General features: G+C 36.5%; 1 protein-coding gene across 1 annotated transcript; it reads right to left on the bottom strand.

Annotated features, from left to right (window-relative positions):
* Positions 1-2,338: 2,338 nt before the first annotated feature.
* LOC121409442 (G2/mitotic-specific cyclin-A-like) lies at positions 2,339-13,879 on the bottom strand. Its single transcript, XM_041601378.1, is given in 9 exon segments — positions 2,339-5,452; positions 6,059-6,192; positions 6,893-7,003; positions 8,015-8,219; positions 9,671-9,894; positions 10,401-10,537; positions 11,182-11,277; positions 11,280-11,496; positions 13,291-13,879. Coding segments are annotated over 9 exon segments (1,380 nt in total). The 5' UTR covers positions 13,495-13,879; the 3' UTR covers positions 2,339-5,400.
* Between the last annotated feature and the right edge of the window lie 4,317 nt (positions 13,880-18,196).

Genomic DNA, 18,196 nt, shown 5'->3' with positions numbered 1-18,196 from the left:
CAAAAATCGGTCAACAAGCTAGCCGGCCGGCCGCGCCGGCACGGACGGTAGAGTAGGCCGAGGCCATTGGCCAGCATCCATGCTCGGACGTGCCCATGCCAGCCAGCGCCCCAGAGCTAGTCAAGCTCGGATCCGAGGAGGAGCTCGAGCGCGGAGAGCAAGAGGGGCGTGTCTGAGCTAAACTTGACTGGATGCCGAAATTTAGAGACAGAGCATCACATCCGCTCTCATGCACACAGGCACTAATTAAACAAACACGTTTAAAACACCATTTAATGTAATTTAGACCTACCGTCCGGGCCTCCTGTATTAAATCTATTTTATATGGCTGCTAAATGTAAATTGATGGGAGCCTGGTCGGACTAATAATTGATCCATCATATTCCAGTATTTTCTTCCTTTTTATTTCATTTTAATTTATCATTATTATTATTTATGTATAATTATGAATTATTATATATATATATATTTTTTTTTTTGGGGGGGGGAGGGGTCGATTTTGATTCATTCTTCACTTGATCTATTCATTGAAAATGGTGGTCCAAAAATTTTGCTATTGAGTTGAATTTATCATATCGTCTTCAACATTGGGATTTTTTTTTTAGCTTTTAATTACTCTATATGCCTGACTTTAATGATTATTGCTCTTTCTTTGTTTAAAAGCCAATTAGAAATCTGCTAATTTTACTTCAGTGTATTTCATCTTCCATTCTATAGATTTGGACCATGCAGTAAGAGATATTTCCATGTGGCATACGCTCCAGTAATATAGCTAGACTGAGACAGGGAGACAGAGATTGGGATGGTGCTTAAAGGGGTAATCTGAGCTGAAAACTTGTATACCTCAATAAAAAGAGTAAAATCCAGTCAAAATGCTGAAAATTTCATCAAAATCTGATAACAAATAAAGTTATTGAGTTCTAAATTTAAACAATATTTTGTGAAAACAGATGTGTCATTATGAATATTCATGGTGATGATGTCACATCCCCACTTTCCTTCTTTATGTTATTCATGAAATCATAATTGTTTCATTTGTTTTCATGCACGTGTTAATGATGTCTCTCTTATAATGAATTAAGTTCCAACAATCAATATATAATGCACTAAATCAGTTCTCAATCAACTTTTTTAAAGTTCTTAGAATTTTTTTTGAATAAACCTAGAATGAAATACAAAAGAACAAGTGGGGATGTGACATCATCAGTTTGTTCATTGAATATGCATAAAGACATTATTCAAACTGTTCCAAGAGAGATAAATGCAAGTTTTGAGATGTTCGATTTTGATCAAATTTTCAGTGTTCTGATTTTCTTTATGTTCAAATCATTATTTTCAGCCTGGAGTACCTCTTATTGACAATGCTCTGCCTAAGGGAACTGGCACTTTTATTTGAAGGATCCCGAGAAGGGACAAAAAGAAAAGAAAAAAAACACAGCAAATTGAATAGAAATAGCAATCCAGTCGATTTCAAATTTTAAAAATTTGTCAGATATTGAATCCTCTTTTTGGTTGATTTTTAATTCTTTTTTTTCTGTTTATGAAAAACAGGTAAAAACACAATCTACAAAATCTTATTTTCCTTTTATATCCTATCCGTCCGTTGTGAACCATTAATTAGAATAGTAAACAGGAACAAGACAGGAGTACTCTTGCTGAAAATAACATGTAATCTAAATAGAAAGAAATTCAGAGCAAAATGCTGGAAATTTCATCAAAATCTGAATATAGCAAAGCTGTTAATTCTAATTTTTTATCAATATTTTCATTATACACATGCAATCATGAATATGCAACGAGTGGCCAGATCCAGTGGGGGGGGGCACATCCTGCCTGTGCCCCCCCCCCACCGTAGTGCCATAATCAAAATTTTCAATGTAAATGCCATTTTTACACAAGTGTGCCCACTTTTGAAAGTCACATTTTTTTATGGGAATATATTGTTCAAACCAAATTGAGGACCTTTTCGTTTTTCAAATTTTTCTTGAGGGAAATCTGCCCAGCTCCTTCCTACATTCCTGGGTGGGCTGATGTCTTGTCCCCACATGCCCACTTTTTCTGTATATGAAATCATTTTTTTTTTCATACATCCTTGTAGAAAAGTTGCAGTAATGATCATCTTAAATGCTACAGCAGTCATCTTGTCAATCCACTTTTGTTTATGTTCTCTTCTATTTTAATAAAAGACAAAATAGGAGGGGATATAAAATCGGCTTGCTCATTGCATATTCAACCCTGGAATTCTCTATGTAAAACATAGTGGAATACACTGCATTCAAATTACAGACATAACATACAACTAACATCACAAAAATAAATTGCAACAAAAGACTAGATGTTGAGGGATGATGTTTTAATTAGTGTTTTTCTCTTTTTTTTATTCATTCATTAAAAGACATGGTATGATATGCAAATGAATTGTAATATGCAACATGAAGTCATGATCATTGAAATTTTGAGATGCAACTTTTTACAAGCCACCATAACTGTTTTGAAAGCCTGATCTTAGATTATCTTACTTCTATTTAAATTTTTTTCTTCTTTGTTACCTTAAAATTCACACATAAAATTCAGGTTTCAAGTAATCAAATCAATTATGGCTTATTAATACAAATACATCACAAATCATTCAAAATGTTAAAAATGATTTTTTTTTGTTTCCAAACCACAATTGTTTTGAGGGCTGTTTGTTGTTCTTTTCAAGATCAACGCATATTTAGCGTAATTTGTCATCCGTATGAATTTAATGGAAGGGGGTACATACCACCAAAATGTTCCAGTACTGTTCAATAACAATCTTTAAAAATTTGTGATGCATGTACTCTTGTACATCCCATCACTTGCATATGAAGCAAAATTGAAGTCTAGCTTCGGTTTTTAGTTTAAAAATGTCATAGAAAAACACTTTGCTCAAAAGTATTGTTTAAATTTCTAAATTGTGTATGTATACACTATAAAAGATCAATTTTTTGTAAAAATCCCCTTTCTCTCATGATGGCAGTGATTTTCTTAGAACAAAAAATCACAACCCTTGTAATTTAAGAATGTTAAACATATCAAAATATGTACAACTGTACATCCAAGAAAGTGACGTATATAGAACACAATACCTTTCTATTTTTTTCAGATATATACAATTATTTACAAATAAAATTTGTTCATCGGTTGCACCATTTTTTCAAATACTGGAACCACCATCACCCTCACTTTCTAAAATGTTCAGCTATATAAATATTCCTCTTTGAACATGCATAAATTTATGAATTAAAAAAGGTGCTATTCAATTTGTTGCTGTAATTTGATTCATAGCATATTTTGTTTCTTTCAGGCTGATGAATCAGAATGAATATGTAAAATTTACATGTCGAAGATCTTTTTAACTCCGCAGGCTATTTCAAAACTGAGCCTGTATCAAAAATTCAAAAGGACCAATACTAAACAGCATTGCAACTGCTTTATAGTAAATCTAACCTTTTTTAAAAGTATTACAAAAGCTTTTTGCTGCCGATTTATAAGAGAATATGATTTAATACATCATGTGACTGTTATTGTGACCTTACAAAATACAGAAATTTGGTACTTTCAGATATGGTAGGGTGTGGGAATTAAAAAATAATCCTTGCCAAAGTCAAAATATACAAGCAAGTCGTAGGAAAATAGGGAGCTCTCAAAAATATGTCTGAAGAATAGAGGAAACCAGATCCAGATAAAATTGAAGTTCCAATTGCTTCATCCTATCAAGAATATTACGGACAGAGTAAGTGCAGATCAAGTTTCCATCCCTTTGCTCCCAGTCATGAAAAAATATCTACATAGCAATTTAGCACTGAAGAGAAAAACCCTCCTTTCTCTTAAATAACATAAGTTAAATAAGAAAATTTCTGGGAAAAATCTGAATAAAAAGAAAGATATTAAATTTTCTGCAATGTAAAATATGAATATGTAGACCAAGTTGGTGGGAAATGGATGAAATAAAAACAAAATGTCTACTATTATGATGTTGATTGCACATCTTGCTTGCTAATGGTAGCACTAATGATTCAAATCAAAGAGGCAAATAATTATCTGAAAAATTCCCCCTCCCAATACCACAGGCTGACAGCCTTTCACCCTTGAAATCTTTAAAAAAAAATTGATAGCACAATGATCCCAGGAACTGTTTTGACAAAGGTATTCTCTTTATAATAGTTATCATTGCCCATCTTACAGAAAGTTACAAAAAGATTCAAATTAAACTCACTTACAATAGAGTACCGAAGTATGACATCACATTTTGTTGTTGAATATCACTGGTTTTTTTTAGACAATAACTCTGCAGCAGGGCATGATGAAATACCCAAACCTGCCAACCTCTGGGAATGAAAAACTGTATTTTCCCCTAAAAAAGTGTATTTCACAATAAAATGCTTGGCGCACTCGCTCAAGCTGCATGCAAGCTAAAATGCGCACTGCTCTTGCAGATAAAAACAAAACCATTGAAACATGTGTATATCTTCACCCTGGTTTTAACAAAATGATTGAAAAAAAAACAAGTTACCTGAAATTACATTGATGTAATAACCATATTTGTGTACGTTTTATGAAATAGAGAGATATAGAGATGATTTTTCTCAATAAAAACTACGATTTAAAAAAAAAATAGAAGAAAACTGATGACGGCACACTTCGTTACTCTATTGTTCTAAACTTGTGAAGTGAAAAAGCTATTTTAGATATCAAACACAAAGTGCATTCAATCTTAACTCTTTGTAAGATAGGGCACAGAGCCCATTGTTTACCATTACACATTTTTAAAAAGATTTAAAATCCCACAAGTTTCAGTAATAATCGCCGATCAGCAATTCTACACAATAAGACATGACTTTGATCAATAAATTTCATTAAAAATAAAATTATACTTAACAAAACAAAATTTGGAATTATCATGAAATAATTTGAAATTACCAGTAACATTTTTTTTCAGTATATGATGGTGATTTTGATACGATTGATTTTCCTTTTTGAAATAAACAGATAAAAAAGTCATGTCATAGGGGATAGAGTGCATAACGTTGGGTTCAAGGTTAAAAAGGTGCGTAACAATTAAACTTTGAAAATCACACCTGTATTAAAAATATAAATAATCAATCACATCCGATAGCTTGAAGGATTTCAAATGCAGAATGACTGCAAAAACAGGTCAACGAACATGGTCACTGTAACCAATCACAGGATTTTCTCAAATGACCCAACTAGTGCTGTCCTTCGGTTCATTGGACAAAGTACTGTTCCTTGGAGGTTCAGGAATCCTTTTCAAAGGGAGTCTGGTCCCTGAGACTACATGACAGATAATGTCTAAATGATCTAGTCTCGAAATATCTTCTGTTTGTCCCTTTTCCAGGGCATACTGCGAGTCCATTATCATAGAGTGGGGAGAGTAGTGGGGACTGGTGTCGTAGAAACTCCGCTGTACCTGATGTTGAAACAAGAGCAAATTGTTCAACGTTAAGAGTAAGAAATCGATATCTGATTTGGACCAATCAGATTATAGAACATTCTTGGGAGCTGTATAATGTGTTTTATTCAGGAGAATCCAAATTGCTATTCTTTTTCTATTTCATTTCCCCATGTTTTGAATAAAGGTGATATTAAAAAAAAAACTGTATATTTATTTTCCTTGGAAGCGCTATGAGCACCAAAAGGTGGACCCGTGCTCAATACAAGTAGCCTGAGGCAACTTAGCCCCCAAAATGCTAAAGGAACCCTGGAAAAATATAAAGAGCCTTGGGAAATCCCCATTCATTGCTACATGTGTGTATTTAAGCTTATTCAATTCTGCCAATTTAGGCCGTATGTTGAGAAAGGTAGCCCCATACCCCCCTCCAGGTCCCAACCCATACAAGTTTTTATCTGCCCTTGACGATGGAAATTAGGGCTATGGAATTCTCCAAGTTACTTGTACTTGCAGATAATGGACATGGACACATTGAAAAACATGGACGACGTTTGTGTCGTTAAAAAAAAAAGGTTTCCTAAACCATTGCATTGAGAATCCCAACCAACAGTCCAAGAAACTCACTTTTGTGACTTGTATTTTTCTCTGACGGCTTGCTGATCCATGGTAGGTGCCTTGATGAATAGCTGATGAAGGTCTTGTAGACAGGGATAAATGTCAGAAAGCTGGTAATCAGTGTAGTGCGCCATCGTTGGGGTCTGGTCAAGAAAGAAGATTCACTCATTTTAATCGAGATAAAGAAAAGACCTCAACCATAAAAAAATATTTGAGTATTTCATCAGAGAGGAACTCTAATATATTATGGGTCACTACTTATAAAACTGAATCTTGTGAATCACAAAATCTTTCCGAATATAGGCAAAATTTGCCTTCTGCAAGGTAGACTTTTTTCCAAAATACATGGGGCTGGTTTCACAGTAAAGTGTTACAAAAATTTAAAGGCAAAATCACTCCAACTAAAAGTGATTTGAATAGATGAATATCGAACAATGCTGAAAATCTCAAAGCTGGATGTAAAATTGGACAGTTAATTCAATGTTCACTTGAATTCATGATTCCAGAACTGCCAACCCCACTTTACCAAAAATCATGTTAATTAAAGAAAGGAAATCCTATATTTGTTGTGTGCTTTCCAACATAATACCTCAAGGATTGCAAATTTTGTATATTTTTTACTGTCTGGACACAAAGACTAACTGGAATCACCCTTTGCCTTTCTTGGGATCTCAAAAGGAAAATGAGGTCGGTTGCAGAATGTGTTGCAATTAAACAAAACTCTAACAATCGAACGCAAATTTTCTACCAATGGAATGCAAGTAACAGGGACTTTCAATTGATTTTTTGAATTGCGTTTAAACTCGGCTTTTTCTGCAATGTGACCCTGAGGACGATACATACCCATCCTTCATTGTTGACTGTGTGGTTGGCAAGGCATACAGCTGAAGCAGCGATCATTGACGGGACATACTTGATGAAGTCATACTCTTGCAAAGTCAACTCAGCAAGGTACTGTCGTGAAAGAAAAAGAAAAATGAAACACCATTCAATTATATAAAGCAAGGAATTCAACTCGCATACTCTAACCCCTTAAACAAACCCAAACAGACATGTAAAGTCCGTTTGAATATAAGTCAACAGATCTTTTCATGATGGGTGATCACAGTACTATTTTTGTAATGCTTGCAAATGAATTTTTCTCCTTACAAGATTTCAACAGATTTTCCTTCTCTTGCAAGCCAAGATTGGTAACCCAGCAAAACTTTTTCTTTATTACTGCAAGAGAAACATCGATCACTTTTCCGCCACGTCCAGGTTGTTTGCACCTCATGAGCGATTAAAAAAAAACTGTTGACCTAATCTCGGGAACTAACGGAAATCTGGGGAAAATCATTTAGCAAAAGGGTCACCAATTATTTTGAAAGTCTACACACAACTTACAAACGGCTTTATGAATCACCCATCAGATTCACAATGATTGCCTATTCCAAATTGTGAAAGGCATAACATTTTCAAGATGCCTGCTGCTCTAAAATATTTCATCCCATTAAGTTGTCAAAAGAAATATTTCACAAGGCCAGGGGGCTGATTGAAGCTATTACGAACGGCTGGTATACGGCAAGCCACGAAAGTTGCTCAATCATGATCAATAACATTTATAGTTTTTTAGTAAGATGTCTCAGATTTTTTTATAGCATTTCCCAAATTGAATAAGATGAGAAAATCAGACTTCTTAAAATGTTGGGCTCACATTTTGGCATTTTATATCCCCAGTGATTTATATAGCTCCCCCCACAATACATTATATCTTGCAAAGGACAGACAAAAATTAATGCAAAAATATCTGGGGTGACTATTTGAACACACCAGCCAAAAATCTGCTACATTTCAGTACATTTTACATTGGATCCTATGCCAACTTGGGAGTTTCATGGAATATTTTTCATTTCCCAGGGCTCTCATGGAAATTCCAGGGGCCTTTGAGCCTGAGGGAATTCTGGGGGCCTTTTTAGGCATAGATACCTGTGTGAGATGTTCTGTCTTCGAGTTGGCCTGAGCTGCCTTGAGAAATCTTGGCAAGAAGCAGTTGATTGTCGGTCCAGCTAGATCGAACGATAAGACCTTGAGGATCAGATGCTCCATACGTAAGACCTGCTTGATGGAGTAGGTGTCATCGGTGATGTAGACAAACTCCTTCACATCTGGAGGGTAGATCTCTTCGTATTTACTGAAAGAGTTTGAGAGATGGATTGTCAACAACCTGTTAATTTTGGTCCCATCAAAATAAATGTCTGCATGATGACTATTGACTTGCATTCTTACTTTTTTTTATTATCGGGTGTTTAATACACTTCCATGTGTGGGCGACTTATCACAAAACACTCTTAATCCTAAATCTCCCGGGGTATTTTGATTCGTCATTCCTGGGGGGGGGGGCATTATGGCCCCCCTTAAGATCTCGGCCGCCGATCGCGCGAGCGACACAAAAATTTGCACGCTGGTAGTGTGCGATGTAATCTACAAGGCTGTATGGTAAAATTTTCCAAAATAATGAGATTTTATTTTATATGAATTAATTATGCTAATTTATGCATAAATCATACTTTTTGCTCTAATTCACTAAATAAAGCTCCTAGAATGCTAATTTTTGGTAGAAATTTTCTTTGTAGCATTCTTAACAATCGTAATTCAAAAAAACTTTGGTTTGGAAATAAATTTCTTATGTATTTTATTGTTTTATGAATTTCTTATGTATTTCTTGTTTTTTACTTTTTGTTTTTTTATTGTTTTTTCAATGGAAATTGTTCCAGACATAATTCTGATCATAAACAAGGCAAAATTAATTAAGTTTAATCAGTAAAAGTAGAAATAATGATACATTTATGAATTTTGGCTAAATACGCAATTTGCATTGGATTTGTACATGAAATCACGTTTATGAGCAATTTTGGGTCTGACATGCACTTGCATAATGTTGCGTAATGTCGTACCCGGGCGTCACAACTTTGGTCTCAAAATTTGCGCGAGACTTGAATGTAAAAAGTCAGTGAGCTGCGAGGTGAAAAAATTTCGCGCAGCAGATATATCGCGAAAATTGTTGGGGGGGGGGGCCATTATGGCCCCCCCCCCCCCCCGGGAGAATTAGGGTTAATTGGCACTAGATGTCACAATTTGTTAGCTTATGAAAGGTAATTTTTTCCATTATTTACTGCCCCCCCCCCCCCCCCCCCCCCGTTATCGCCTAACATATGTATAATGCCAAGATAATTAAATCACTGAAAACGATAAATCTGTTTTTAGAAGCCAAGTTATGTTAAACAATATTCTGATCTCAGACTGAAGTAAAGCAGAGTCTGCATAAGCTGACCTTCCTTTACGTACATGTACATGTAAGTCAAATAATCAGCCAACTCGAATTACTTCTTCAGACCAGAATATGGAAAACATATTTTAACCCCCCCCCCCCCCAAGTCAAACATATTTTTGTAATGTAGTCCTAAGACTTCAGCAGGGCCACCTGTGATGGGCTACTTTTTGTACAATGAGCAATCATGCACCCCTATATATTTCCTCTGCTAGGTGAAATTGTGTAAGGAAAGCCAACAGAATCATGCATGTAGAACACATCTTGAAAAGCAGGAAGGACGTAACAACCCCACACAATAATTTCTGACTTACGATGCTACAAACATGCTTGCAGTACCAACGAGTTGGAGCTTCGCCCTCAGTACGCTCATCTGCGATAGGAACCTATCGATGAACGCTGTGGCTAGGTATAGAGTTTGGTTGTGAAGACGGTATTCTTCAGATACCTCGACCAACCAGTCGACCAGAATGCATCGCATGTTGTTCGTGATGTCCGGTTGTTTCCTCATATATCCATGCTTTGGTCTGTGCTTCAGCTGTGAGTACAGATAAATGAAAAATTATACAGCAGTTGAACTAGTTTGGCACCTGGGTAAGTCACAACTTTCTTCACTACTACTGTAAAGGATGCGCCATTAGATACCAGGGGGGGGGAGCTGGAAGTTTGGGTTGATGCAAATTTATTTTCCTTACTTCTTTGAGCAATTTTTTTCCCCCTTAGCCCATTGAGACTTCTTTTTTTCACCTTTCAGATGATTTGTCAGTAGGCCAATTTTTTTTTTTTTTGGGGGGGGGGGGGGGGGACTGATGGCTTTTGTTGCGTCCCTAAGGCATGAGAAATGCACTGTCAAAGAAAAATACAATCAATAGGGATGCCAGTTAGAATTGATCAGAGGGCCTGAAAATCACCTAGAAAACAATATTTTGTACACAAAAATACATTGCCAGAGCCTGAAAACTGGCATCACTGAATAAAAAGAAAGCATTGTTGGCTGATTTCATCTTTCCGGAAATGGGAGTTTCTCTTCCCCAAACGACTTACCTCTGCCATCTTCAAGTACTGATAGATCTCTTCTGAATACTCTGGTTCTCCCAAGGATAAGTCACGTTCGGCAACCAGTGTCTGAGGTGATATGCACTTCGCATCCAGGGATGTATCCAGAAGCATAGGTGAATACTCTATAATTGGAAGATTATAGACAATTTATCAAAGTAAAAGAATCCAAGAAGCAGAGTTAAAATGTCCATGTAGAAATCTCATTCAATCAGGATAGGATTGGCAGGTTTTACAGCTGAATATGTGTATTCCTTTTAAAAAAATATCCATTCAGAAAAAAGTGCAAGGAACGGTCCAACCACATGAAGAAAAAAAGTTTCTGTATTGGTCCATTTTAAATCCCTGTTTCTGTTCTTACAATTTGTTTTGCAATTTCAAGTTCAGTGCTTACCTTTTTGGATGTCAGCGGTGTGTAGGTTTTATTTTTAAATTACATTGTAAAATTGGTCTTGGGCTGTCAATTATTCGAAATAGATAAATTTTGTAAACTTAATCACCTATAGGAAACATTCTTTAAAAGTTTGTTTTTTGAGGGGGGGAGGGGGTGATGGCAGCATCTCTTTATCTCTCGGATACCCGAGACGAGCTCATCAGTTTTTCGTTTTTTTTTAAATCATAATCGTCTCCCCTCCACATTTCATGTAACTAGAAATATCACTAAAGCAAATTGAATATCCCCGTGTATGCCACTACCATGGCAATGCAGTAGGCCCTAAAAGCACATATCAAATCACACATAACTCAGTGTCACTTTTGCCTGCCTTACCTGACGATGTCTCTTCAATGAGACTGACATTGTTATCTTCTACATCAGGACCTGAACTTCTAAGAGGAATTCTTTGGGCTTGAGGGGGAACCGGAGTGACAGAGCAGTGTCTAACAGTATATGTTCATTTTCTTTGTCTGTGCTCTTGCAGGACGTTGACGTAGTTGGAGGTTGGACGTACGCTGATGTTGTGTCCACATGAATGGAAAAGGCTGGTGCTGCAGCGGCGGACGGAATCACAAATGATTTGCCCTGTTGTAACCTTGAGTGTGCATTCTCATCTTGAAACACAGGGAATGAGTTCTCCCCAGAAACCTAAATGAATTCACCATAAATTAAGATTTTTGTCAGTCTATTGATTCTTACATGTATCTAAATTGAGACATGGGAGCACTTAGCCAGGCGGCTTCTAGAGAGTAAAAATCATTTACTAACATAAGCTTACTCTCATACGAAGCCAGGTCTTCCTGATAATTGACCCACACGACGGAAGCCAAATCCTGAAACCTTCACCCCCGAGATTTCTACTTTCCTTCTAAAAGATCTAGCCCTAAATCATGTACATGGGATAAAACTTCATGTCTGACATTTCTACACCCTCGTTATTTTTTGAACAAGAATTCATAAAAAAATATGAGAAAAATATTGTGAAAAGATGGAAGAGACTTGCCCGATGTTTACGCCACCATCTTGCTTCCTATTGTTCTTCGCCAACGTTACCCGACGCACGCGTCTGTTAACTAGATCTTTTAGAAGTAAAAATCTCGGGGGTGAAAGTTTCAGGTTTTGGCTTCTGTCGTGTGGGTCAATTACCAGGAAGACCTGGCTTCGTATGAGCGTAAGCTTACGTTAGTAAATGATTTTTACTCTCTAGAAGCCTCCTGGCTAGGAGCACTAACATGTTTTGACATGTCTGAAAAATGGAACATGTTAAGGGGGGGGGGAGGGTGCATACATGTATGGAACTCTAATGACAGAGTATGCTAGCTAGAGTCTGAGGGCTGAGGGTCAAGTTAAGATTTTGAAGAAATACATGTATCACCTTAATTATTAAATGAGCATGTGATAGATGGGTCATCCCAAATTTTCAAAGGCTAGATTAAATCTAGACCAATAGCTCCTGTCCGTTTTATCATTTATACTCCGTTACATCCAGTCACCAATTACAGAGACCGAAATTCTAACTCGATCTGTACTGGCCTGGGACTCATTGGCCATATATGTTTATGAAGTTCGGATAATGGTGCATTTCGGGCCAAAAGGGCTAAATATCTAATGTCGGTCCAGTTCTTTTTACAATTTTTTTATGAAATAAAGACAAAAATCAATAAGCCCTGTTGGGATATTTTGCATTGTTAAGCCCCTAATGGTGGCTGCAATAGCCTGGAGGCTCCTAGAGAGTCAAAATCATGCTTACTTTTCAAGTTTCAACAGAGCCTGGAATTGCGATTTGCATGCTCTCGCCAAGCGAAAGACAATGAAATCAAGATGGCAACGTTAAATGTGGCAAGTTCTTCCCTTTTCATAACATTTTTCTGTTTTTTTTAATGAATTCTTGTTTAAAAATGAAATCAATGTAGTAGAAAAGTTGGAAATGAAGCTGTATCCCATGTACATGATTTAGGGCTAGATCTTTTAGAAGTAGAAATCTTGGGGGCGAAAGTTTCAGGTTTTGGGGCAGTGCGTGTAGGCCCTAGATGTAAAACTAAGGGAGTCAATTCCAGGCTCTGTTGAGAGCAAGCAAATATGACTTTTACTCTCTAGTCAGGAGCCTCCAGGCTATGCATGATCATCATGATCATCAGATCATGAGCCGTCTGTGTACGAGAAATAAAATAGAAATGTTTTATATTAAACTCCTCGAAATAGATGGCTGCCAGCTGTCTAGATTAATTTAAACCCTAATTTACATGCTTTAATTTGTTTGAATTTCTTGTCACAACTTTTTTTTCAAGAGTTTTAAATTTGATCACATTTTAATTTTTCTACTTTCTAGTTAATTTTACTATTCACATGATTCAGACTTCAGTCTTCACATTCACAAATAAGACTGGCTCAGTAGGATAGGAAATTCCTGGCCTTAGTCCATCATGTCCATGGCATGCTTACCCTAAATTGTTTGGCAGCTCGAGCAGGTTGTACTCTTGTCGATGAAGTGTTCGTTATTGTGCCCAATGCCGCCCTTTTGCACGCCTGGGGTCCGTTTCTGCTTGCAATGTCATCTCGCTTTGTTTTCCTTCCTCCAAACTGCTGCCCTCCTTGTGCCATGTTTGTCATGATGTCACTGTTTGAACTACCAATTGAAAAAGCCATAGTTTTCAGTGTCTAAATTCACAGGTCAGAGAAAATCTAAAGGAAGCTGGAACGTCTTGGCCTGTTTTTTTTGTCTCTCTGAAGCAGTTGCTGCAAGCCACTGTCATCTGACCGATGCTGTCGTTGGCTTTCACCCCGTGTGCCAAGCTGGCTTGTCTACTGCACTCCCGCTGAAATTAACGTGCAGTTGAGTTATGCGAAACAACGGTTTCACGATGACGATGCCGTCCGCAAATAACTCTTTCCAATCGAACAAGAGCCAATTAAGAATACCAAGGGTGTGGTCGAACACCCTTGAATGAAGTGCTATGCCAGAAATCTTCCAAGAATTCCAATTGATTTGGTAAAAAGGTAAAAACAGAAATTTATTACAATGGCAATATCCAGCGTACAGATATTATTACACGCATTCTTTACATTTGAATTACCCGCTGCCGCCCTAATAAATATGCATGAGCGCTAGTTTTGGATCGTACCAATTTTTGCCTAGGGTATTCAATAGCTTATCTATATGTCAGAATATTGAATCATGGTAAAGATAGCATAAAAAGGTATTAGTCGAGATAGAAAGAATCTATAACAATATTACATTATATATTTTTTATCTATAAAAACATACATTTTATTTTAATTTAATTCCTTATTTAACTTTTTTGTTTTCATTCCACCAAATAAAAATGCAAGTGCCTACTTCTCCGGCACTACAACTAGGCGTTTTGTTTTCCTCGCGCCCAGCTGTTTCTGTGCGTGCTGCATGTGCATGCGCACCCGCTTTCATTCACGAGTCAATATTGGCATGGGCGCGGCCTGGGATCGCATTGGGGAGGGGGAGGCCAGTCTGTGGAGGGGGGGGGGGGGTATAATGAAATGAATTTATTACCAAATATCACTCAGGTACAATTACAAGGAATAGTACATCACATATAAACAAAACATTTGGTAATTGGAGCTAACATAATAGCAAGATGCTAATCGAGGTTAGCCCCAAATAATGTCATTATCATAGTTTAAACAATAAATTTAACTAAATCTCAATATTTTACAACAAATTCAATACTAATTCTACTTATTAATGTTGCAGAAAGTTTCGATCATTTTTAGTGAACATATTTACACTATTTACAAGAAAAAAAACATCTTAATTATTCACAAAATCTTTATATAGAATTATTTGTTTTCAGGCAGTATAAGTATTTTACCTTACCAAATTAATTATAATCTTCTAGTAGCATTAATTTTTACGATTTGCTAAATGTTTTACCCCTCTCATTTCACTGAAAATGCTTAAATTGGCCCAATTAGGCGCGGTTCTAGACATTTTTTTTGGAGAAATTTTCGACGTTGGTATATTTAATACAATGAAAATGGCCTATTGTGGGTAGCAAGCAGCTAGCCCCCTCCCCCACCACTATAAAAATATATATTTCTAATTATGCGAGAGGGCATAGCGACCGAACAAAAAAAAATCAAAATGTATCTACAGCATGCATCAGGACAGTGGCGTACCTTGGGTCACGGCATGGGGGGGGGGCACCTGCAAAAAATTGAGTCACCTCAGTTGCCAGATAAACTGATCAAATAGAGACATTTTAAGGACAGTGCCATAAAACCGTCTCACTGATCAAATAATGCGAGCGCGAAGCGCTTGTCCCTATTTTCATATTTCAATTAAGCTTTTAGTTCATTATACATTCTACCTTCATTTCCCCATTTTGTCTGCCATTTTTTTTCCTCTTTTAATTTATTCCCTTTCTTACTAATCATGCTTATGTATTAGTATAGGTCTATTTCGGAATGATTTGTTCTTTCTCACATGTTCTTCTTTCGTTCATTTTCCCGCTCTCTTTTCGTTTTCCATTTTCTAAAATATATTTCTTAGTTGTCTTTTCACTAATTAATTTCCCTCCTTTCCTCTATTTCCCCCTTTCCCTTTCTCTTTTTCCTGTTCATTTTTTTTAATTTTCCCGGTGAAATCCGACAGGGGGCAGCATGCCCCCCCCGCCTGTTACGTTACTGATGTCCATGTTGAGTATCAGGAAAATATAGATTTTGTCATTTGTTTGTTTGTTTTATTTCCGTAATCAAATAAAAAAATATACAATATACAGGAGAGATACATACAATAATAACGGAGGATCACCCAATTCAGCTGTATTTGCAAAATACTGCTGTTCTTCCTCGGGGTTCAAATTGCTCCAAATGCTAAAATGCTAGTTTCACTTCAAGAATTTTATCCCAGGCCCATTAAAGGGGGTTGATACGGAAAACCCACATTCGCTACCAAATTATATTTATATACCTCATATTACGTTGAAAGGTGTCTGACATTTGAAAGTTGAAAGAAGGTTTTTTCGCTCGTTCAGTTGGCTCACTCCTGTTTATTTCATTCACTTACTTTCATTCGTTTATTTCCATTTTCAACAATTACAGTTTCTTCTGTACATGTTGACATATATAAATAACAAAACATATTTCAATTATTCCTGTACAGAAAATTATATTCAAGATTATTACAAATCAGGTTGAAAATGGAGGAGGCTGCTAAAAAGCGGAGCTTGTAGAGTGCAGCCTCCTATTTCGTTCGTTTAAACGAAACACCCGGAAAATCTTTGTCACCCTTATCGTGAATTGAAATCACACGCCTTCATCTACATGTATATATATATATATATATATATATATATATATATATATATATATATATATATGTATATATATATGTATATATATATATATACATATATGTATATATATATATATATATATATATATATATATATATACACTCTAAAAACAAATCAGTCAAAAATTACTAGTTAATAGGGTCAGAAGGGTGCAAATGTTATTCTAGTCATATTTTACTAGAACAGAGTTATTTCTGACTAGAATATATGTCAGAGATGTGACTATCAGTGATTGCCATATCAGTTGCTCCCAGCTGACTACTGGTCTAGTCAATTTGACTGATCTGTTTTAAGAGTGTATAACACAAAAATAAGGACCTGATGGGTATCATACATGTAGATGAAATGGTTATGAAAAACATTCTCAGGCATTTTCACTTCGTGATTTTTTGTTGTTGCTCGATCGCTACCTGACGCTCCTTCGCATAATGTTCGAAACAGTTTTGGGCCAGGGGCGCGGGGGCTAACTGGTCAGATCATTATAGTCTCCCACGTTCACATAAGCTGCCAACCAATTTAACCAATTACCGTCAAAAGTTCTCAAGCCCCAATTTAAAGCCAAAATTTCAGTCTCTAACCGCGCCAGCTGAGAACGAAGAAGACGGACAAGGATATGGCATTCCGCTCTCGTTATACTGATTTTTATTTTCCCTACACATAGTTTCCCCACATTATTTCCAATGTTAACGCAGCCAAAGCGAATGTTCTTTCATCCCCTGTAGCAGTTCTTTTTATTAAGACAAAGGTATTTTAAAGGCATATGGCCCTATAAGCCGGGGCCTTCAGCAACCCCAGGATTTCCTGAGGGTGCTGCGTGTATTATTCTCCATGGCATCATCCCTGGAATACTGGGGCCGATTGCACGAAATGGTCTTTCCAAGGACCGTCTTTCGTGTCGCCCATCTTTTATGATACGTTGTTATAAGCGGGGTGTTTCTGAAATTTATGATAAAGAATAAGATATGTTAGCTTGCTTTTAAATCAAATTTTATACAATTTCATGATATATCATATCATTTTATAAACAAATATTCTGTTAATTTTAACGGACGAATGAAATATGTTTGGAGATAATTTATTTAAAATGCGTTTCACATGGCGCATCATAAAAGATGGGCGACACGAAAGACGGTCCTTGCAAAGACCCTTTCGTGCAATCGGCCCCGGGTAGGTGTGATAATAATGGAGAAATGTAACGAAAATGACCTACATTTTGTATAGAAAAATCGAAACATCTCTTTTCTTTTCAAATTTATCTGGACGAAAATGGCATTCATTTTTAGCGAAACACTATTTTTTGTTGCTCGTAGAAGTCATCGGGACTATAAAATGACATTCATTTTGTGGTGAAAGCTTTTTTTTTTTGGTTGTCAAATTTCTAAGGAATACAAGTGGAATGCCTCTGGCCGTCTCACCTGCATCACGCGGTTCAATATAGCAGCAGTGCTGACTTTGAATACTACTCTAACTCGCACAAGATGTTCAGTGATACATGGTTACTCTTATGTCCACTTTTTATGAACTAGACCAATAAACTTACAGAGATATGATGGTTATTCAACAAAAAAACCCAACATGGCCAAAGTTCACTGACCTTACATGACCTTTGACCTTGATCATGTGACCTGAAACTCGCACAGGATGTTCAGTGATACTTGATTACTCTTATGTACAAGTTTCATGAATCAGATCCATAAACTTTCAAAGTTATGATGGCAATTCAACAGATACATCCAATTCGGAGAAAGTTCATTGACCTTTGACCTTGGTCATGTGACCTGAAACGCGCACAAGATGTTCAGTGATACATGGTTACTCTTATGTCCACTCTTTATGAACTAGACCAATAAACTTACAGAGATATGATGGTTATTCAACAAAAAAAAAACATGGCCAAAGTTCACTGACCTTACATGACCTTGATCATGTGACCTGAAACTCGCACAGGATGTTCAATGTAATATTGATTACTCTTATGTACAAGTTTCATGAATCAGATCCATAAACTTTCAAAGTTA

This window comes from Lytechinus variegatus, chromosome 1 (assembly GCF_018143015.1).
Source record: "Lytechinus variegatus isolate NC3 chromosome 1, Lvar_3.0, whole genome shotgun sequence".
NCBI lineage: Eukaryota > Metazoa > Echinodermata > Echinoidea > Temnopleuroida > Toxopneustidae > Lytechinus > Lytechinus variegatus.
This window is presented reverse-complemented; position numbering and strand designations above follow the sequence as displayed.